Source organism: Fundulus heteroclitus, unplaced genomic scaffold, assembly GCF_011125445.2.
Source record: "Fundulus heteroclitus isolate FHET01 unplaced genomic scaffold, MU-UCD_Fhet_4.1 scaffold_370, whole genome shotgun sequence".
In the NCBI taxonomy this organism is placed as follows: domain Eukaryota; kingdom Metazoa; phylum Chordata; class Actinopteri; order Cyprinodontiformes; family Fundulidae; genus Fundulus; species Fundulus heteroclitus.
The window spans coordinates 23,092-45,824 of record NW_023396782.1 but is presented as its reverse complement, the minus strand read 5'-3'; the positions used below and the strand labels follow the sequence as shown (position 1 = coordinate 45,824).

The following is a 22,733-nucleotide window of genomic DNA, read 5'->3' as shown; positions in this document are numbered from 1 at the left end:
TGATCTGCGAGTGAAACCTTGAAAGCTCGCGAGATCAGGATGGTCTCACGAGGCTAGTTAATAGTGACTCCAAAGCTAAATTGTAGTGTTCCAAACGTTCAAAAGATGATCTGATGACATACCCAGATGAAAACAGATGTTTTTCTGAGTAAATTAAGTCTTCCTGTGCAACTTAATATTGTCCCACGTAACAGGTGTGAAAATACTGGTCTATATTTTATCTCAAGTTCATTCCTACTTTTCAGGTACGTTTGTTTTTCTTTAGATGTACTTTATATCTAACACAATTAGAATATTACAAAAAAGTGATTGAAAAGTGAAAAATATATTATATATTATATAATATGTAAAATATATTATACAGAATAATTTTTCTAGGCTCATATTGAATACAATGCAGTGACAGTTGCGGCACTGCAAGAAACCCAAATAATTAACAATCAATGTGTCCACTCCCATTGGTTACTTGCAGTTACGACTCAAGTTACTGAGACTGTACAGCGCTGTAAATATTTCCAGAAGAATAAAGTTTGACCAAATGAACCCTCTAACTAACCCTAACAGCTGCAGCAGCCCCAGATTTCACAGGAAACATTGGGCGCTAGAGAGGATAATGTTCGAGTTAATTTCAGAATAAAATAACTCCACCAAATCGGCAACCCCAAGACACAAGGGACTTTTTCGTTTTTTAGAACAAAACTCGTTTTCTGTGCGCTTAAATATCCTCTTTCATCTTCCAAACCATAGCTGTTTTTAGTTATTTATAAAGGACAGCAACAGAAGGACCACATGAACTTCTGTTCTCACAAGCGGCCATTCAGCAGCCGAAGTTGCTGTTTTCCTAGGAGCAGTGTGAGTGGGGGTTTACAGCAAAGCAGGACTGGATCAGGACTACCACCCGCATCATGGTTTGTGTGAGCCCACAGAGGGTTATATTCCAATCCTTTGTTTCTTGTACTTTTGTTTATTTTACTTTTGTTGAAAAAGATAACAAATTGTTAAACTGCTCCCCCTGGCACCGTTTGCTGCTTTGTTAGTGGTGCAGTTGAACTAGAAATTAACTTCAAACTTCTGTCGAGGTTGTGGTGGAAGTTTTCATAATAAACTATTTTCCAAAATAAATACTCTACTGACCGCGGTTAAAATTAGAACCTTGACAAACCAGTAAAGTCACCACGGAGAAAAAAGTCACATGGAGCTGGTACACTGCACCCCAGCTACTCCTCCCCTAGCCGATGTGTCCCTCCACATTTCACATGCTTCCAACCCCACTGCATTTAATCCTGGTCTAAACAGGAGATCAGAGAATTCTGTGGAGTAGTTGCGCTCTAATATACAGGCTCCTCCAGAAAAGGACATGGCTTTTCTGTAACCTTTCTTGTGCAGGTAATGCTCCCCATCACAGTAGAACCCAAAAGAACTTGGTTCTGTATATATCAGTCACATAATCACACTGATCATCTCCCTTTGGTCAAAGACTAAAGCTTTAAATGAACACTGACCCGCGTCAATGACGCGGGTCATTGACGAGACCCGCGTCAGACCCAGCCTCCCGCAGCCCCTCCGGTCGGATGCCTCTGGAAGCCGGCGCGTTACACCGGGCAGCGGCAAGATGGCTCCAAGGAAGAACGCGTCTGAGGATATGGAGAAACTAAGAAGAGCGATTGAATTCCTAACCGAGGAGGTTTCCTCGGTCAAAACGCAGCAAAAAGGAATTTTCAGCTTAGTGGAGGAGATCAAGGCACTTCGTATTCAAAATGCAGAAAAGGACAAGAAAATCGAGCGACTACAAAGTCGGGTTGCAGAGCTGGAGCAACACGCGAGATTAAACGAGGTAATTATTACAGGCCTCAGGGTGAAACCTCATTCGTATGCTCGCGCTGTCACTGCAGACGAAGGAGAAACGAATATGGAGATGCAAGCGTCCACGGAGCAACAAGTTACTTCCTTTTTCCAATCTAAAGGAATTGAGATGGACAATGGGAGTATCGAGGCTTGTTTTCCAATCACGAAGAGAAATGCCGGTGATAGGCAAGCCATCCTGATACGTTTTTGCAACAGAAAACACAAGGCGGCACTGTTGAAAGAGGGGAGGAAATTGAAAGGAACCGATGTTTATGTAAATGAACATCTGACCAAGGAAAATGCGGAAATAGCCAAACAAGCGAGATTCCTTAAAAAACTGAAGAAAATACAACAAACGTGGACTGTAAACGGCAAGATATTCATCAAGTTAAATGGGGCTCCGGAAGTGGCTAAAGTTGTTCAAGTAAGGAGTATGGAGGAGTTGAGAAAGTTTGAATGAGGAACGTCTTGGGAGCTACCGTAAGGTAACGCAAAGACTACACCTACATGACAAGCATAAAAGAAGATTTGGCGGAGGCCAGTATGTCACACCTTCATAATTTACAGGACATTACGGAGTTAGGCCTACACCAATTTCAATACACAGAGCATACCCAACTAGATATGGAACAGGATATAGATCCCGACAACAACTTCTACACTCACATCAACAGTGACTGTCGTTACTACACCGACAAACAATACAATCAAATAAAGCAGGACGGGAAATTATCAGTACGACACATTAACAGCAGAAGCCTGTATAGAAACTTTGTAAACATAAAGGACTATGTGTGTCAAGTTGTACATCCCTTTGATGTCATAGCAATAACAGAAACGTGGATAAACAACGAAAGGATTTTGGGATGGAAGGATATGAGTTTGTGCATCTGAATCGAAACAATAAGACTGGTGGAGGTGTGGGATTTTTTGTGAAAAATGAGTTGAATGCTAAGATTGTTGACAAAATGACGGTATGTGTGGATGACTTACTGGAATGCGTCACAATTGAAATTGGTTTAGAAAAAATGAAGAATGCTGTTATCAGTTGTGTTTACAGAGCACCGGGAGGAAATGTTGAATTATTTACTGAATGGTTTGGGCACTTCTTTAATAAGACACAGATGCTTTTATTCATCTGTGGAGATTTCAATATTAATCTCATGAATACAGGACATAGAAAGACGGAACAGTTTATAAATACAGTCTACAGCATGGGTCTATATCCAACCATTACCAGACCAACAAGATTAACTTGTCACAGTGCCAAGTTGATTGACAACATATTTACAAACTACATGGAAAATAGCATAGAAAGTGGTATATTAATTACAGACATATCTGACCATTTACCAATTTTTACATTATTTAATTGCAATTATAGAAGAAAGAAGCTTGCAATTAATGGGTTTAGATATAAAAGAATTAAAACAGAGGGAGCCATGATGGCTTTAAAACAGGATTTATTACATCAAAACTGGGAGCTTGTGTACATCGAAGAAAATGTAAATGCAGCCTATGAGAAATTTATGGATATGTTTAATATGGCGTACAATAAGCACTGCCCAGTAAAGAAATTTAAAGAAAGCATTAAACAGATAAATAGTCCATGGGTGACAGAGGGGTTGAGGAGGGCGTGTATGAAGAAGAACTCATTGTATAGACATTTTCTTAAAAAAAGGACAGTGGAAGCAGAAGTAAAATACAAGTGGTACAAAAATAAATTAACTAATATATTGAGGTCTTGTAAGAGGGAATACTACAATAAATTGCTGGAAGGAAATAAAAATACGGACGGACGGACGGACGGACGGACGGACGGACGGACGGACGGAAATAAAAATAATATTAAAGGTATATGGACTATCTTAAACAGCATTGTGAGAAAGGAGTCAAAGGGAATAAAATTACCGGAATATTTTACTGAAAAGGACAAAATTATAAAGGATATGACTGACGTTGCAAATGGTTTTAATAGGTTCTTTGTCAATGTTGGACCTGAGCTTGCGTCAAAAATATCAGAGACAAATACATCTGTCTGCGAAGACATGGGGGAAAGGAACCCATACACAATGTTTCTGGGTGAGAGACTTAAGGATATACCTTCTGCCACTTTTTAATTGACGGATGATTTATGACCCTAATCATTTCCGGTCCCCCTTTGATTTCCGGCCCCTCCCCATTTCCGCCCCCCCCCATTTCCGGTCCCCTCCCCCACTTCCGGAATCCATACCCCTCCCCCATTTCCGGTCCCCTCCCCCACTTCCGGAATCCATACCCCTCCCCATTTCCGGTCCCCTCCCCCACTTCCGGAAGCCGTACCCCTCCCCCATTTCCGGTCCCCTCCCCCACTCCAGGAAGCCGTACCCCTCCCCCATTTCCGGTCCCCTCCCCCACTCCAGGAAGCCGTACCCCTCCCCCATTTCCGGTCCCCTCCCCCACTCTAGGAATTCGAAACTGACACAGATTCAACAAATAGGATCTTCTCACCAACATGACAATCAAAAACGGGGTTTACCGGTCGATGGTTTCTTCCGTGCAACTCCGAGACAGGCTCAAGATAAAACAACTCCGGTTATTTTTCTGCTTGACGCATTACGTGACAAGATGATAGCAGACCGGATGTCAACGCTGTTCTGCAACTGTTGCAACTGGAGAGATGTTTTGAGGATCAAGAAAGTGGTAGCTTTTTAGACCCGCCCTCCTCACAACAGCCAATACCTCCCCCCTTCAACGTTAACCACACCCCTTCTCAGTATAAGAAAAAAACAACCAGGCAGACCGATCGGGACCTCCATGCAACTTCACTGACCAGACTTCTAACATCTGAAACCATGAGGAACTACGCGGGCAGCGGTTTGACGGTCTGGATAGAGAACCTACTCCACCACCGTCTCCTTCAACCGCTCAGCCGCTAAACCGCAGGACTCTACGTAAGCTTTGCTGAATACGAATCCTACGTGAAAAAACCTCCGTCCCGCATCTCTATACGGTGAAATAGAGGATCCTTAATCTTTAATCCTGATATAAAGATTAATTCAGTTTGGCGGGACAACATAAAGCGTCTTAATAGTGCAGCCGCTCACTCTCTTACTGATCACGACCCCAAGTTTCACGAGATCTGTTAAGGAGGGGAGGAGTTGTGTCAAAACACATGTGTGGCACTGCAGGAAGGGGGGACAATATCAATCTTTGCTGACTTGCAGTCAGCAAATTCGTGCAGGGCATTATCTTATCATTTCATACATCTAACAGCAAAACCGTCGCTTTCAACAAGCATGACATCCTTTCATTGTTAGTTAATAAACAAAAACACCGAGCCTCTCTGTTATCTTAATCAACAGACTGACTGGTCAGCGTAGACATCATACTTCCTGGTTAACTAGGGAGCCGAACAGGAAACCTCCCCCTTATCTCAATAAACCACTGACCACCGCAGCTCAGTAAAAATCAAAACGGTCAGTAAAAGTCATTACGCTGGTAGAAGTCACGCCTTTCTTATCCTACAACTCTCTTAGTTAAAATATAGTTGTTGTTTTTGTTTTTTACCAACTCTGAAGGCAGCCATCTCTCTACAGATGGTGCTAATATTTGTCCTGTCACCTGTACATGTCCTAACTATGGCTCTTATAAACTAATGATTGTTCAGACAATTAATCGTGTAATCGTTAAAAATGTACAAATTCTGCTGATTCTGAACATAATTACTTAAGCTAATTCTATGAGTAATAGAAATGAAAAAAAAAGCTAAATCGGTGAATATTTCACTCTGAATAACAAGGCTAAATCTTCAACTAAAAAAGTTCTAGGATCAAAATGTTAAAAGTTCAGCCCTTTCTGGTGGACTTGCAAATGCAGTGCAAATGCATCTGTAGTGAAAATAGTCACAAAAAAGTATCAAGTTACACCTGTACATTACATTCTGGAGTTTTTCTTTTTTAGAATAGAATAGATTTTATTCTATTTATATAAAACAGATCCTTCTAGTGTACTGCAGGGACAATGTTAAACTAGGGTTTTTTTAGTCGACAAATGATAATATAATGATAATGACACATTTATCAAATAAGGTACACATCTAGTTTAAATTAAGGTATGATAAATACTACCTTTTTCATATCGTTCTGACACAGTTTTAACACAATAGAAATAGCTGTACCGTCCCAAAGTGGGGAGATTCAGGTGACAGCTGACTTTAGACAATACTGATTAAAATGGAACAAAGCTCAATTTAAAGTTAAGTTAGTACAGCAAAGGAAAAAGAAAACAAACTGCAATTATTAATACATAAGGCCTAGTCAGATAACAATTGAAAAATAAAAACAAGTTCATTTGCAGAATAATGTAATATTTTAAACATATTTTGTTACACAAATTAACAAAAACTGCAAAGACTTTCTCCACAGAACAGAACCAAAACCAAACTTTGCTCTCAATATATTGCTCTGATAAGACTCTGCAGGTTTTTCACTGGAACCTGCTCATTCTGCTCCACTTTATCGTCTCCATCTTTAAACTAAAAAACTAGATGCTTTGATTTTGCCTCTCCCCCATAGTTCATTTTATAGAACTCAGGGTTTCCCCAGAACCTGGGCTAATCTTTGCAGTAGGTGTCTTGGTGGGTTGAGGGGTGTTTGCGGTTAACTGTGCCGGCGGGGATTTTTACCAAAATATTGCTTTTTCATCATTAAAAACAGCAGAACAGTATAGCGTTGTACCAGACAAGTAAAAGTTAGGTAACCAAAGTAAGAAGAACATGATTTTTAATTGTGATGGCAGAAATATCCAGTCAGTAGCTTTTGGTTTTACGGTTATAAACATTGATCCATTATTTGGTGGATATAAAGGCTGCTGATCATCAGGCGGCTGCAAGCAGCAACAGAAATCCATGCAGGGTACAGGCCGGCCTGCAGCACAGTAAAAATGCAGAGGTTGCTGTCAGCAATACCTGTTGGCGTGTAATCAGTAGAGCCAACATTTACACTGCCGATTTTTTTTTTTTTTTTTCTTCACACAAACCACGGTCTGTTTGTACTAACAGACCGATCTAGACTTAGGTTAAATCAGTCGGTTTGGAAGTGGCTTTTTTCTTGTTGAATAATGCCAGTAATTGTCTAAACTTTCTCTTTTATTTGACAAAATTGCTGACAAGCACAAAATTGTTGGATTTTGTTTGGAAATCAGTGGCAACCGCAGAACAACAGACTCTCTAACAGCCAAACCAGTGCTACAAATCCTCTAAAGCTACATGAGGTGAACCCTGAACTAAGGGGGGAATTTTGTGGTGGATAGATGCTAAACTTTCTTCAGTGATATTTTTCATTTAGTTTCCAAACACACCTAGAACCAGCACCATTGGTTAAAAAATGTAGTTGAACCTGCGGAGAGGTTTAGCCTGTATAAGTTTTGACCCTGTCTAGAGCGACAAACCCCCACAATGAATTCACAGCTTTTCACCAAATTGCTTGTCTTAATTTTTTTTCTTCCAAAATTCATCTCCACGATCAGTGTATGTAAACTTCTGACTGGAAAATACCAGGATATGTTGTCCCTGTGTAGGTGAAACCAAACCGTAACAACTATTTAAAAATATGTAAACAGTTTTAATTGACTAATTAACTCTTCTACTCCTATTTTGCAAAATCAACACTTACACCCTTTTGGGTCCTTTTTATTTTTACGTTATTTGTTGTTATTTCAACTTTACGTTCTCTCTGTTTTGTTTTTTTCTCTTCATAGTAGGTACATCTACCCTGGTATTCTGTTTAGCTGTGACGCCATTACCGTCTTTAACGTAGAAACTATTTGTGGATCAGTGTTTCTGTGATGCTTTTGTATCTCTGCTTATGCCATATTGATAGTGTTAGTAAAATTGTATTGTATGTAGTAGTGCTTTCTTATTTTTTATTTTTTTTTTTTACTTTCCAGATATTGTATTATCTGTCCACTCTGAAAAATAAGTCCATAATTAGCATTAAGAACCCAAAATACAATACGAGTGTGGATAGTAACTATATTTGACGCCCTAAGATGTGTGTGTGTGTGTCACTTTATGGCAAATATGCCATAAAAACCCACCAGTTATTACTCCTTTGGGGGTTCTCTTGTAGAAAAATAGTTTATTGCTAGTTTTTGAATCTGTCTTTGGTAAAGAGGATGGATAGTATGAAGTTTATCAGGTGTCTAATTTCAATGGTTAAAAACATGCTGCTTTGTTTACGAGCAACATTTACGATTGTCACTCAAGTTATTTATTTTATAGTGTTAACTGTTTGCATTTGGAGGACCTAGTTGCATGAGACTATGTGCTAAAATTCTAAAGGATTGTTCATTTGAAACTGAGATCAGAATTGAGTCAAATAATGAATCTGGTATAGTGAGATTTTACAACAGTGACAAAAAACTATTTTACACATCTTTTTTATATAGCTTTTACTTTACGTGAAATTTTACATAAAATATAATCAATACATTATCAAATCTACAATTTAATTACTCAAAGAACTTTTTTGTCACAGAAACATTGCTTACAGTAATCAGTTACATAGAAAAAATCTATTCTACTGGAGCGCAGTGTTTGTTTATCTGTGTGAGCTTTAATTGATGTTTAATTAACTGAGGTGTGTTAGAAAACCAGAGAGCAAAAGTTCTGACATCAAGTCAGAACCTGACGGTGCACTGGAAAGTTTCCACACCCCATCCACACGTTGGTTACTGGTCAGACCTTTTTATCTATCGCTATCACTCAAACACAACGTCTCGTTCCTTATTTGGCACAAAGGCAGTTTTTTCTTGTAAAAAGACAAGAAAAGGTACACATTTTAAATCCCATGAAAAATTTGCTGAGAGCGGAATAAAGGTAGAATGCAAGGTAATAAATATACAGAAAAAGATGTGTTCACAAGAAATCTAATGACAGTGGATAACATATTAGGTAATGAGGAAAAAGGGGGAAATATGCTTGTAAGGTTACCAATATTACCCAGACATTCAAGACGGTCTTAACTATGAAATTAAAAGCTCACCTTTATGTGAGAGGATTATGTCCTGTTTCTGCTTTTCTGTTTTGGCTATATTTTTTTTTTTCAAAAACTGAAACAAATGTATAACATCTGACAAATGAGCTGAATGTATCCAGAAGCTTTTTAAATTATTGTATTTATTAAGGGGTATAAAGCTATCCAAACCAGCCTATTATGAAAAAGTTATTGAATGAATAGATGTTATTATTCACATTTTTTGTAAGCTGAGGCTAATTTTAATACTCACGCCAAGGTCTATTTAATGTCAGACCTGTAGCCCAAAGAATTCAGGTAAATAGATTCAGGCTACAATATCTCAGAAGGCTACATATTATGCCTGGATCTAAATAAATTCAAAAGCAGAATTTGACATTTATCATCGGCATCTATCTGTCTGATGAGGGTATCGTGCCATTTTATCCTTTCTCTTCAGACACCCAGTGACCAGGACAATATTATTTCCAAAAGTACACAAACAGCTCATCCAGGAGGCCGCAAAAGAACACAGAACATCTTAGGCACTGCACCTGACTTGTTTCAGTTAAGTTCAGTAAAAGTAGATTTATTGTTATTTTTATGAAGGTGTGCATCCTGGTAGGTTTCACGTAAAACTAACAATTCAGAAAAAGAACTATATACTCAATCAAATCTGGTGGTGGACTGAGGCCAACTTGCCATGGGAGATCCTACCAGGAGTAAGAATCTCTGGAAAACATAGTTCTCAGAATCATAGCAGATTCAAGAGAGGGGTGATACATGGTGGATATTTGACATACTCACTAATTATTAAATTCATAATGAAAACTATATTTTGTTTCTTTTATTCTGCAAGTTTGCCCTTACTCTGCAAGTTTGCCCTTACTCTGCAGAGCCTTAAATTAATTATGTTGTACCTCTGTGTCGGAATCTTTACATTTACATTTGACTTTGCAGTTGTGGTACTTGAATTTCTCTGTGAGGCAGAATAAAGCCTATTTCAACTCTATTCCCTCCTATTTTTCTTGTATTTCATGTTTCAATCCTCATAAAAAGTATTTGTAGGTTTTTTTTATGTTATTAATTACGATATGAAGACGGTTTTGAAATATTCTACTATCCAATACTCTGCTTTTTCATGATTGTCATGATTGGTAAAACTGGAGTTGAGGCTTTAATTAGCAACACAGTTCAATAACAGTCAATTTTAACCAGCTTTAGGATAAAAAGATGTTCGATATAGTGCTGCAGTTACTACAAAGATTTGTCTCAGAAACATTGCTTACAGTAACAGAACTTGATAGAAACCAGTTTAATGAATTAAAAAGACACAGTTATATTATCAAGCTTATTTGAACTATTAATAATGAGTCCACAGCATTCTGTATAACTTTTAAACGTCGTAGAGAGGCTTTGTCTAGTCTCGTTTACAGGCATTACAATTGTCTAATTGAGAAATATATGTGCATGTGCATGTTTTTCAAGTAAAGCTGCCAGCATATTTCCAACGTTCCCTAACAGTAAGATGCAAAAGTGTAAGATGATGCTATAATCATTTCTGTTTTGTTAGGAGATATCAGCCAGGCAGTTGCTTTGGTTTTAGTGAGGAAGTCGATCAGTTCAGTTTTATCAGGAAAATGGTGAGGTTTAAACAGCATGTATGATTAAAGAAAATAAAATGGTAATGGCCCAAGTATTGACCCTTGGAAAACCCCTTAGGTTAATAAAGCTTTCATGGAGAAGGACTCACTGGGTTTGTTTTTAATAGTGAAACATCTATGCGATAGGTAGGAAGAAAACCAGTTTGTTGCAGCTCCAGAAATACCAACAAGTTGTTAATGCCAATGACCAAAAACATTCTGGTCTACAATAACGAATGCCACATTTTAACATTTTTTTCTATGTAATTGATTACTGTAAGCAATGTTTCTGAGAGAAACTTTGTAGTAACTGCTGCACTATATCGAACATCTTTTTATCCTAAAGCTGGTTAAAATTGACTGTTATTGAACTGTGTTGCTAATTAAAGCCTCAACTCCATTAATTGTGCAAAGTAATGATTTCTATCTCTGCTTTAGTAAATGATGGATAATCATAATCTGGTATTTTAAATGTTACTTTTGGCAGTTTTACCAATCATGACAATCATGAAAAAGCAGAGTATTGGATAGTAGAATATTTCAAAACCGTCTTCATATCGTAATTAATAACATAAAAAAAAAACTACAAATACTTTTTATGAGGATTGAAACATGAAATACAAGAAAAATAGGAGGGAATAGAGTTGAAATAGGCTTTATTCTGCCTCACAGAGAAATTCAAGTACCACAACTGCAAAGTCAAATGTAAATGTAAAGATTCCGACACAGAGGTACAACATAATTAATTTAAGGCTCTGCAGAGTAAGGGCAAACTTGCAGAGTAAGGGCAAACTTGCAGAATAAAAGAAACAAAATATAGTTTTCATTATGAATTTAATAATTAGTGAGTATGTCAAATATCCACCATGTATCACCCCTCTCTTGAATCTGCTATGATTCTGAGAACTATGTTTTCCAGAGATTCTTACTCCTGGTAGGATCTCCCATGGCAAGTTGGCCTCAGTCCACCACCAGATTTGCTTGAGTATATAGTTCTTTTTCTGAATTGTTAGTTTTACGTGAAACCTACCAGGATGCACACCTTCCAAAAAATAACAATAAATCTACTTTTACTGAACTTAACTGAAACAAGTCAGGTGCAGTGCCTAAGATGTTCTGTGTTCTTTTGCGGCCTCCTGGATGAGCTGTTTGTGTACTCTTGGAAATAATATTGTCCTGGTCACTGGGTGTCTGAAGAGAAAGGATAAAATGGCACGATACCCTCATCAGACAGATAGATGCCGATGATAAATGTCAAATTCTGCTTTTGAATTTATTTAGATCCAGGCATAATATGTAGCCTTCTGAGAAATTGTAGCCTGAATCTATTTACCTGAATTCTTTGGGCTACAGGTCTGACATTAAATAGACCTTGGCGTGAGTATTAAAATTAGCCTCAGCTTACAAAAAATGTGAATAATAACATCTATTCATTCAATAACTTTTTCATAATAGGCTGGTTTGGATAGCTTTATACCCCTTAATAAATACAATAATTTAAAAAGCTTCTGGATACATTCAGCTCATTTGTCAGATGTTATACATTTGTTTCAGTTTTTGAAAAAAAAAAATATAGCCAAAACAGAAAAGCAGAAACAGGACATAATCCTCTCACATAAAGGTGAGCTTTTAATTTCATAGTTAAGACCGTCTTGAATGTCTGGGTAATATTGGTAACCTTACAAGCATATTTCCCCCTTTTTCCTCATTACCTAATATGTTATCCACTGTCATTAGATTTCTTGTGAACACATCTTTTTCTGTATATTTATTACCTTGCATTCTACCTTTATTCCGCTCTCAGCAAATTTTTCATGGGATTTAAAATGTGTACCTTTTCTTGTCTTTTTACAAGAAAAAACTGCCTTTGTGCCAAATAAGGAACGAGACGTTGTGTTTGAGTGATAGCGATAGATAAAAAGGTCTGACCAGTAACCAACGTGTGGATGGGGTGTGGAAACTTTCCAGTGCACCGTCAGGTTCTGACTTGATGTCAGAACTTTTGCTCTCTGGTTTTCTAACACACCTCAGTTAATTAAACATCAATTAAAGCTCACACAGATAAACAAACACTGCGCTCCAGTAGCATAGATTTTTTCTATGTAACTGATTACTGTAAGCAATGTTTCTGTGACAAAAAAGTTCTTTGAGTAATTAAATTGTAGATTTGATAATGTATTGATTATATTTTGTGTAAAATTTCACGTAAAGTAAAAGCTATATAAAAAAGATGTGTAAAATAGTTTTTTGTCACTGTTGTAAAATCTCACTATACCAGATTCATTATTTGACTCAATTCTGATCTCAGTTTCAAATGAACAATCCTTTAGAATTTTAGCACATAGTCTCATGCAACTAGGTCCTCCAAATGCAAACAGTTAACACTATAAAATAAATAACTTGAGTGACAATCGTAAATGTTGCTCGTAAACAAAGCAGCATGTTTTTAACCATTGAAATTAGACACCTGATAAACTTCATACTATCCATCCTCTTTACCAAAGACAGATTCAAAAACTAGCAATAAACTATTTTTCTACAAGAGAACCCCCAAAGGAGTAATAACTGGTGGGTTTTTATGGCATATTTGCCATAAAGTGACACACACACACACATCTTAGGGCGTCAAATATAGTTACTATCCACACTCGTATTGTATTTTGGGTTCTTAATGCTAATTATGGACTTATTTTTCAGAGTGGACAGATAATACAATATCTGGAAAGTAAAAAAATAAATTAAAATAAAATAAGAAAGCACTACTACATACAATACAATTTTACTAACACTATCAATATGGCATAAGCAGAGATACAAAAGCATCACAGAAACACTGATCCACAAATAGTTTCTACGTTAAAGACGGTAATGGCGTCACAGCTAAACAGAATACCAGGGTAGATGTACCTACTATGAAGAGAAAAAACAAAACAGAGAGAACGTAAAGTTGAAATAACAACAAATAACGTAAAAATAAAAAGGACCCAAAAGGGTGTAAGTGTTGATTTTGCAAAATAGGAGTAGAAGAGTTAATTAGTCAATTAAAACTGTTTACATATTGTTAAATAGTTGTTACGGTTTGGTTTCACCTACACAGGGACAACATATCCTGGTATTTTCCAGTCAGAAGTTTACATACACTGATCGTGGAGATGAATTTTGGAAGAAAAAAAATTAAGACAAGCAATTTGGTGAAAAGCTGTGAATTCATTGTGGGGGTTTGTCGCTCTAGACAGGGTCAAAACTTATACAGGCTAAACCTCTCCGCAGGTTCAACTACATTTTTTAACCAATGGTGCTGGTTCTAGGTGTGTTTGGAAACTAAATGAAAAATATCACTGAAGAAAGTTTAGCATCTATCCACCACAAAACTCCCCCCTTAGTTCAGGGTTCACCTCATGTAGCTTTAGAGGATTTGTAGCACTGGTTTGGCTGTTAGAGAGTCTGTTGTTCTGCGGTTGCCACTGATTTCCAAACAAAATCCAACAATTTTGTGCTTGTCAGCAATTTTGTCAAATAAAAGAGAAAGTTTAGACAATTACTGGCATTATTCAACAAGAAAAAAGCCACTTCCAAACCGACTGATTTAACCTAAGTCTAGATCGGTCTGTTAGTACAAACAGACCGTGGTTTGTGTGAAGAAGAAAAAAAAAATCGGCAGTGTAAATGTTGGTTCTACTGATTACACGCCAACAGGTATTGCTGACAGCAACCTCTGCATTTTTACTGTGCTGCAGGCCGGCCTGTACCCTGCATGGATTTCTGTTGCTGCTTGCAGCCGCCTGATGATCAGCAGCCTTTATATCCACCAAATAATGGATCAATGTTTATAACTGTAAAACCAAAAGCTACTGACTGGATATTTCTGCCATCACAATTAAAAATCATGTTCTTCTTACTTTGGTTACCTAACTTTTACTTGTCTGGTACAACGCTATACTGTTCTGCTGTTTTTAATGATGAAAATCAATATTTTGGTAAAAATCCCCGCCGGCACAGTTAACCGCAAACACCCCTCAACCCACCAAAACACCTACTGCAAAGATTAGCCCAAGTTCTGGGGAAACCCTGAGTTCTATAAAATGAACTATGGGGGAGAGGCAAAATCAAAGCATCTAGTTTTTTAGTTTAAAGATGGAGGCGACAAAGTGGAGCAGAATGAGCAGGTTCCAGTGAAAAACCTGCAGAGTCTTATCAGAGCAATATATTGAGAGCAGAGTTTGGTTTTGGTTCTGTTCTGTGGAGAAAGTCTTTGCAGTTTTTGTTAATTTGTGTAACAAAATATGTTTAAAATATTACATTATTCTGCAAATGAACTTGTTTTTATTTTTCAATTGTTATCTGACTAGGCCTTATGTATTAATAATTGCAGTTTGTTTTCTTTTTCCTTTGCTGTACTAACTTAACTTTAAATTGAGCTTTGTTCCATTTTAATCAGTATTGTCTAAAGTCAGCTGTCACCTGAATCTCCCCACTTTGGGACGGTACAGCTATTTCTATTGTGTTAAAACTGTGTCAGAATGATATGAAAAAGGTAGTATTTATCATACCTTAATTTAAACTAGATGTGTACCTTATTTGATAAATGTGTCATTATCATTATATTATCATTTGTCGACTAAAAAAACCCTAGTTTAACATTGTCCCTGCAGTACACTAGTAGGATCTGTTTTATATAAATAGAATAAAATCTATTCTATTCTAAAAAAGAAAAACTCCAGAATGTAATGTACAGGTGTAACTTGATACTTTTTTGTGACTATTTTCACTACAGATGCATTTGCACTGCATTTGCAAGTCCACCAGAAAGGGCTGAACTTTTAACATTTTGATCCTAGAACTTTTTTAGTTGAAGATTTAGCCTTGTTATTCAGAGTGAAATATTCACCGATTTAGCTTTTTTTTTCATTTCTATTACTCATAGAATTAGCTTAAGTAATTATGTTAAGAATGAGCAGAATTTGTACATTTTTAACAATTACACGATTAATTGTCTGAACAATCATTAGTTTATAAGAGCCATAGTTAGGACATGTACAGGTGACAGGACAAATATTAGCACCATCTGTAGAGAGATGGCTGCCTTCAGAGTTGGTAAAAAACAAAAACAACAACTATATTTTAACTAAGAGAGTTGTAGGATAAGAAAGGCGTGACTTCTACCAGCGTAATGACTTTTACTGACCGTTTTGATTTTTACTGAGCTGCGGTGGTCAGTGGCTTATTGAGATAAGGGGGAGGTTTCCTGTTCGGCTCCCTAGTTAACCAGGAAGTATGATGTCTACGCTGACCAGTCAGTCTGTTGATTAAGATAACAGAGAGGCTCGGTGTTTTTGTTTATTAACTAACAATGAAAGGATGTCATGCTTGTTGAAAGCGACGGTTTTGCTGTTAGATGTATGAAATGATAAGATAATGCCCTGCACGAATTTGCTGACTGCAAGTCAGCAAAGATTGATATTGTCCCCCCTTCCTGCAGTGCCACACATGTGTTTTGACACAACTCCTCCCCTCCTTAACAGATCTCGTGAAACTTGGGGTCGTGATCAGTAAGAGAGTGAGCGGCTGCACTATTAAGACGCTTTATGTTGTCCCGCCAAACTGAATTAATCTTTATATCAGGATTAAAGATTAAGGATCCTCTATTTCACCGTATAGAGATGCGGGACGGAGGTTTTTTCACGTAGGATTCGTATTCAGCAAAGCTTACGTAGAGTCCTGCGGTTTAGCGGCTGAGCGGTTGAAGGAGACGGTGGTGGAGTAGGTTCTCTATCCAGACCGTCAAACCGCTGCCCGCGTAGTTCCTCATGGTTTCAGATGTTAGAAGTCTGGTCAGTGAAGTTGCATGGAGGTCCCGATCGGTCTGCCTGGTTGTTTTTTTCTTATACTGAGAAGGGGTGTGGTTAACGTTGAAGGGGGGAGGTATTGGCTGTTGTGAGGAGGGCGGGTCTAAAAAGCTACCACTTTCTTGATCCTCAAAACATCTCTCCAGTTGCAACAGTTGCAGAACAGCGTTGACATCCGGTCTGCTATCATCTTGTCACGCCATGCGTCAAGCAGAAAAATAACCAGAGTTGTTTTATCTTGAGCCTGTCTCGGAGTTGCGCGGAAGAAACCATCGACCGGTAAACCCCGTTTTTGATTGTCATGTTGGTGAGAAGATCCTATTTGTTGAATCTGTGTCAGTTTCGAATTCCTAGAGTGGGGGAGGGGACCGGAAATGGGGGAGGGGGGACCGGAAATGGGGAGGAGGCCGGAAATCAAAGGGGGACCGGAAATGATTAGGGTCATAAATCATCCGTCAATTAAAAAGTGACAGAAGGTATATCCTTAAGTCTCTTGGGTGCAGTGACTGAGACTGATGTTAGAGAAATAATACAAAACTGCAAAAATAAAACCTCTGCTGACTGGATGGAAATAGATATGAAGACTGTTAAGATTGTTATGGAAGAAATTATTAAACCACTAACCTACATTTGTAACCTGTCCTTTCAAACAGGTACATTTCCAGACAAAATGAAAATAGCCAAAGTTATTCCACTGTTCAAAACCGGAAACAGACACCATTTTACAAACTATAGGCCAGTTTCTTTACTCCCTCAATTTTCCAAAATAATTGAAAAACTATTTACCACCAAACTAGATATCTTTATGGAAAAACATAACATATACACTGACAATCAATATGGATTTAGGTCAAACAGATCAACATCCCATGCACTACTACAACTCATGGAGGAAATCACAGATTGCTTTGACAATAAAAAAGTGGCAGTTGGGGTTTTTATTGATTTAAAAAAGGCTTTTGATACCATTGACCACAACATATTGCTGACCAAACTAGAAAGGTATGGGATAAGGGGAGTTGGGTTAGATTGGATAAGAAGCTACTTAGGAAATAGACAGCAATTTGTTCAAATAGGGGAACATAAATCAGAGCTCTTGGAAATTACATGTGGAGTACCACAGGGTTCAGTGCTTGGCCCCAAATTATTTATCATCTATATAAATGACATCTGTAAAGTTTCAAGGGCACTGTCATTGATTTTATTTGCAGATGACACAAATGTATTTTGTTCGGGCGAAAGTTTACCGCAGATCTTGGAGCTAATTACAACAGAAATGAATAAATTTAAAATTTGGTTTGACAAAAATAAATTATCTCTTAATTTGGACAAAACAAAGTTTATTATATTTGGAAGAAAGAATTCTGAGATTAATGGAAATATTTTAATTCATGATAAGGAAATCAAAAAAGTGAATGAAATAAAGTTTCTTGGTGTGATTTTAGACCACAAGATCTGCTGGAAACCACATGTAAGCTTTGTGAAAAATAAGCTTGCCAAATGCTGTGCTATTCTTAGTAAGGCGAGTCATATATTGAACCCAAAATCTCTAAAAATGCTTTATTTTTCATTGTTCTTGCCATATTTGATTTACTGTGTTGAAGTTTGGGGCAACATCTATAAGAGCACATTACAATCCATATGTACACTACAAAAAAGAGCAATAAGAATAATATGTAAAGTAGGGTTTAGAGAGCACACCAATCGATTATTTTTAAAGCTATATACATTAAAATTCACAGACCTGGTAAAATTTAAGACAGCGCAAGTAATGTATAAAGTAAAAAACAAACTCGTGGCTAAAAATATAAATGAATTGTTTCAAGAACGAGATGAAAAATATAACTTTAGAGGAGATGCAGTATTCAGAACGAAGATGGTACGAACAACGATGAAAAGAATGACTATATCAAGTAGTGGAGTGAAGTTATGGAATAGCTTAAAGCCGTGGTTAAAGCAGAGTGTGAACATAAATTTGTTTAAGAGAAGGTACAAAAAATTACTTTTGGATAAATATGTAGACGAGGAAAGATAAAAAAAAAAACAGGTTTATGGAAGAGTGAATGTAATTAGTTAAATGAGCAACTTAGGTCACTTGAATCATTAGGGATGGGAAACTTAAAAGTTTATACTTCGTCCCATTCCTTTTCGAACAATTTATTATGGTTTATGTATTCATTGTGTTGTGTTGTATTTACACATCTTATATTGTTTTGTTGTTCGAATAAACTGAACTGAACTGAACACAAGCTCCGCCCACCCAACACATCTCTTTGCTCATTGGCTGATGAATGCTGTACAGCCGCTGTCTGAACTACAGCTGATAAATCTGAAGCTTCCAGTCAGTCCCTGAAACTGAAGAAACAAGGAAGGAGGTCCATACGAAGCTTGAGGTGCACTTCCACTGAATCTATTCGGTTCAGCTCACCCAGCTCCTCTGTTTTCTATTTGGGTTATCTTCACCAGTTTGTGATTTGACCGGCCTGGAAGAGGGAAACACCTCCTGGGGGTCTGTTTAGACCCCATACTCCTCCCCCCACTCCCCATTCAGACCCTGTTTGCAACATTCACACTTTAAAGAAATGTGTGAGAAATGGAAATCAATAAAAACATATATGATTATAAATAAAATATAAATTAAAGAAAAGAATTAAAAAAAATGTTTCTACAACTGTATATGCAAGTTTGTCTTGGATATTTTTAAGGAGGAATCCTCCTACTATCTGCCTGCAAGGAGATGGGCTTCACGATTCTCAACGTGTGAGAGAAACAGAAGCAGAGAGTAGTGACGACTTCTAAAGATTTTTAACCACAGCAAATTTAGTTTTTATCGGTTTAACTTCTCGCTGACTCCCAGGCAGCAGAGGGAGCTTTCAAGCTTTGGCTGAGATCAACCTGCTTTCAGTGGCCACCTCTTTGAAATAACCCGCTGACCTCCAACCCTCTGGTGCTCAGAGTCTGAAAGTCAGAGAACTGCTGCCTTGTACCACATGAGGTGGATGGATGGAGACTTCAGAGACAAAACTTACCAGATTTCAGTGTGAAACGAGAGAAAGATGATACAGTCTGGGTATAAAAAGCTGAAGAGTCGTTTTTCTTTTGTTCCTTCAGGTGTGGTACATGGTTTGTAAATAATAAAGTTTGTATCTCTGTTTGACCCTCTCTGTTCATAGTGGTTTTTAGTATTGTCATCACTCTTCAGTTTTTCTGGACATCCTCAGATAAAACATTCAATTTGTCCTCTCCCCTCCTTCAATCACTGAAAACAGGTCAGTTCACTCTAAACTTCTCTCTAGTCCTCTCGGTTTGACCCTGCTCTCCAGCAGAGCCGGAGGAACCCGGCTGGCCCTGAAAATAACAAACTGCTCCTGAAACTCTCCAAGTAGGGGAACCTGAGTGGTTCATGACTGATAGGAGCTGCAGGAACTGGAGCTTTGGTGACCAATAATTATATTTAATCAGATATTATATGAGGAGAAACAGGCCCAGATGTCAGGAACATAGAAACATTTCAGACTGACTCAGTTTCCACAGTTACAGCAGTTAGATTCAGCTCACCTCTCTGAGGATGCAGGTCCTGATGATTTGAAGTCAATGCGAAAATCACAAGAATCGTCTGTCTTTAAGGACACACCGCTGGGTTCTGGTTCAGCTTTATGATGGATCCTGACAGAAAAACTCTTATAAATTCTCTTCAAAACAAAACTCTACAGAAGGTGTTTTAATACCATGACTGATTGTAACATAAAGAGCAGTGAGACACAACAGAAGCAGACAGATCATAAACTTGATGTTCTAACTGGTTCCATCAGAACCGATCCAATCCTCCACCATGTTCCTGATCATTGATCCTCCTGAATAATGTCCAGCCTGGTCTAAAGAGCAGAAATAGCTGTTTCTGAGACAATCATGATGGTTAGAAATGACTGAGAGGACAGTTTGGTGATGTTAGTGTTGAGCTCTGACATGGAGGAGAACCCTGAGTCCTTTTCACTCGGACCATCAAGGAGGTTCTGATGGAGCTTCATTCAGGGCAGGGTTCTACCTGTGGACCCTGAACCTGTTTAGTCAGAACTCTGGCTAATCTCTCCTGGGCTGCTGGTTCTGACTGTTTCCACTGAAGCAAAGAGGACCAGCAGCAGCTTCAGGACCACTTGGTCTCTTCTGGCCTGATATAGTGAGAACGCTGTGTGAAAAGGGCTCTGGACACTTAGAGATGCTGATCTCACCTCTGAGCGTGGCTCTGGCTCTCAGCTTCCCCACACAGAGTGCTTTTAGAGGGAGGGACTCCCTCCTCTCTGTCCTCACACTGATCCATGCTGCTGAATTCACATCCACACACAGAGACACATGTTAGAGACCAGCTGCTGGGAGGAGGTTAATTAAGAAGATTATAATGTTATTACTCCTGTCATTACCATGAAAAACACCCTGAAATTTAATCAAATGTAAACAATCAGAAAATGTCTGAGAACAAAGAGAAACTAAAGGATGATGTTGAAGGAATGAAGTGATTCCAGTTTGACTGGAAAGACTTAAGGAGCTGCTGAACCACAGAGGATGGTTTAGATCCAGGAAATAAAAATGTTTTTGACTTACTTACCAGGAAATAACTAGACAATATTATATATTTAATTTAGAATATTTTCACCTAGTACATAAATAATTCAGATTCAGACACATTAATATTTTTTCCTATAGATTAATCTTAAAATAAATAAATATTTCCCTTTATATTCCCACAGAGGGTAAGTGTGTCTCTGTGTTTAATCGTCTCTTAGTGAACAGCAGCTCCTGACACTGAGTGACACACAGGGAGAAATCTGTGGTTAAGAGTTTTGATTCTAGTCCATAAATAATTCAGATTCAGACACATTAATTAGTTTTCCTGTAGATTAGTCTTCAAATAAATAAATATTTCCCTTTATATCCCCATAGAAGGGAAATGTCCTCTGTGTTTAACCGTCTGTTAGTGAACAGCAGCTCCAGACACTGAATGACACACAGGGAGAAATCTGTGGTGATGAGTTTTGATTCTAGTCCATAAATAATTCAGATTCAGACACATTAATTCGTTTTCCTGTAGATTAGTCTTCAAACAGCAGAGATGAAACTTTGAGCTGAAATCAGTAATAAACATTTTCTCCAGACATCAGAGAGCAGAAACAACCAGGAAAGTTCTTCAAGACAAAATCATTGTAGGAAACAAAGCAAACTTAAATAAAGGTTAAATAAATAAATAAAATAAACTTACAGTTTGTTCAAACGCTCCAAAGGGTTGAAGAGGAAGATCTGAACAGACTGAGACACAGGTGAGCTGCTACCTGGAAGGAGGCGGAGCCTCACCTGTGATGACAGGTAGGAGGGGTTAGTGGGAGGAATGCAGGTCTGACTTCCTTCTAACTGGTTCTATCAGATTCATCTCTGTTGTTGTTCTGCTGAAGAACCCGGGGCTTCTCAGAAATCAGGTTCTGTAAAAACTCAGTTTAACTCTCTGCTAACCATGAAGATCAGAGAAACTCTGGTAGTTTTCTCCAGAGACAGAGACCAGTCCATCTCTGAGGACATCTTCCAGATGCTGAGGTCCATTTGGACATTCTTTAGCTACTCTGCAGTGCTGCTGTACAATCATGAATTTTGATTATTTTTCTCACATTGTTGTGTAAATCGGCTGCTCTATTTCCTCTGATTAACTTGAATATGTCATTTTTATCTGAAAATACCATGTCATCAAATGTTGTGCAATACTTTCCCCTCCCTGGGCTGCCACCTTACTAGTCTAGGGGTTTGAGTGTCCCAATGACCCTAGGAGCTATGCTGTTAGGCCTTGGGGGACCCTACGAGGGTCATAAAGCCCCTAGTAGACCTGTCTGCCTTGGGTGAACCAAGGCAGACAGGTCCTAGGTATTGTTAAACGGCTGGCAGTCGAGAGCAGGGACTTTGGCGTTCCGATCCTCGGCTTCAAAAGTGACTAGTCAGACCTGTGGCCTCAAGGTTGTCGTTGTCTTCTAATACCCAGCAACAGCCCCGCAGTCAGACAAAACAGAGCCAGTCTATCCTAGACAATCCGTAGTCTGCATAGTACTGCATAGTAACATGCAAGCATTGACCTTGCAATCAGCAAACAGTGGATCTCCTAGACAGACATTATGTCTCCTGGCCCCTGTGTCCGAGAGGCAGCCGGTCACAGTTATTATAGGACAATATTCTGACAACAAGGGTCCTGTGGGGGAGTATGGAGTACCGGGCCCTTTAATAAGGGCTGTCAGGTCTTTGTACGACCGGTGTCAGAGTCTGGTCCGCATTGCCGGCAGTAAGTCAGACTCGTTTCCGGTGAGAGTTGGACTCCGCCAAGGTTGCCCTTTGTCACCGATTCTGTTCATAACTTTTATGGACAGAATTTC

General features: G+C 38.3%; 1 protein-coding gene across 1 annotated transcript; it reads left to right on the top strand.

Annotated features, from left to right (window-relative positions):
• Window positions 1–1,510: 1,510 nt before the first annotated feature.
• On the top strand, window positions 1,511–4,306 carry LOC118560057. Its single transcript, XM_036130696.1, has 4 exons — window positions 1,511–1,834; window positions 2,703–3,627; window positions 3,682–3,927; window positions 4,203–4,306. The coding sequence occupies exons 1-4, from the start codon at window positions 1,511–1,513 to the stop codon at window positions 4,304–4,306; spliced, it is 1,599 nt and encodes a 532-aa protein (XP_035986589.1).
• The last annotated feature ends 18,427 nt before the right edge of the window (window positions 4,307–22,733 follow it).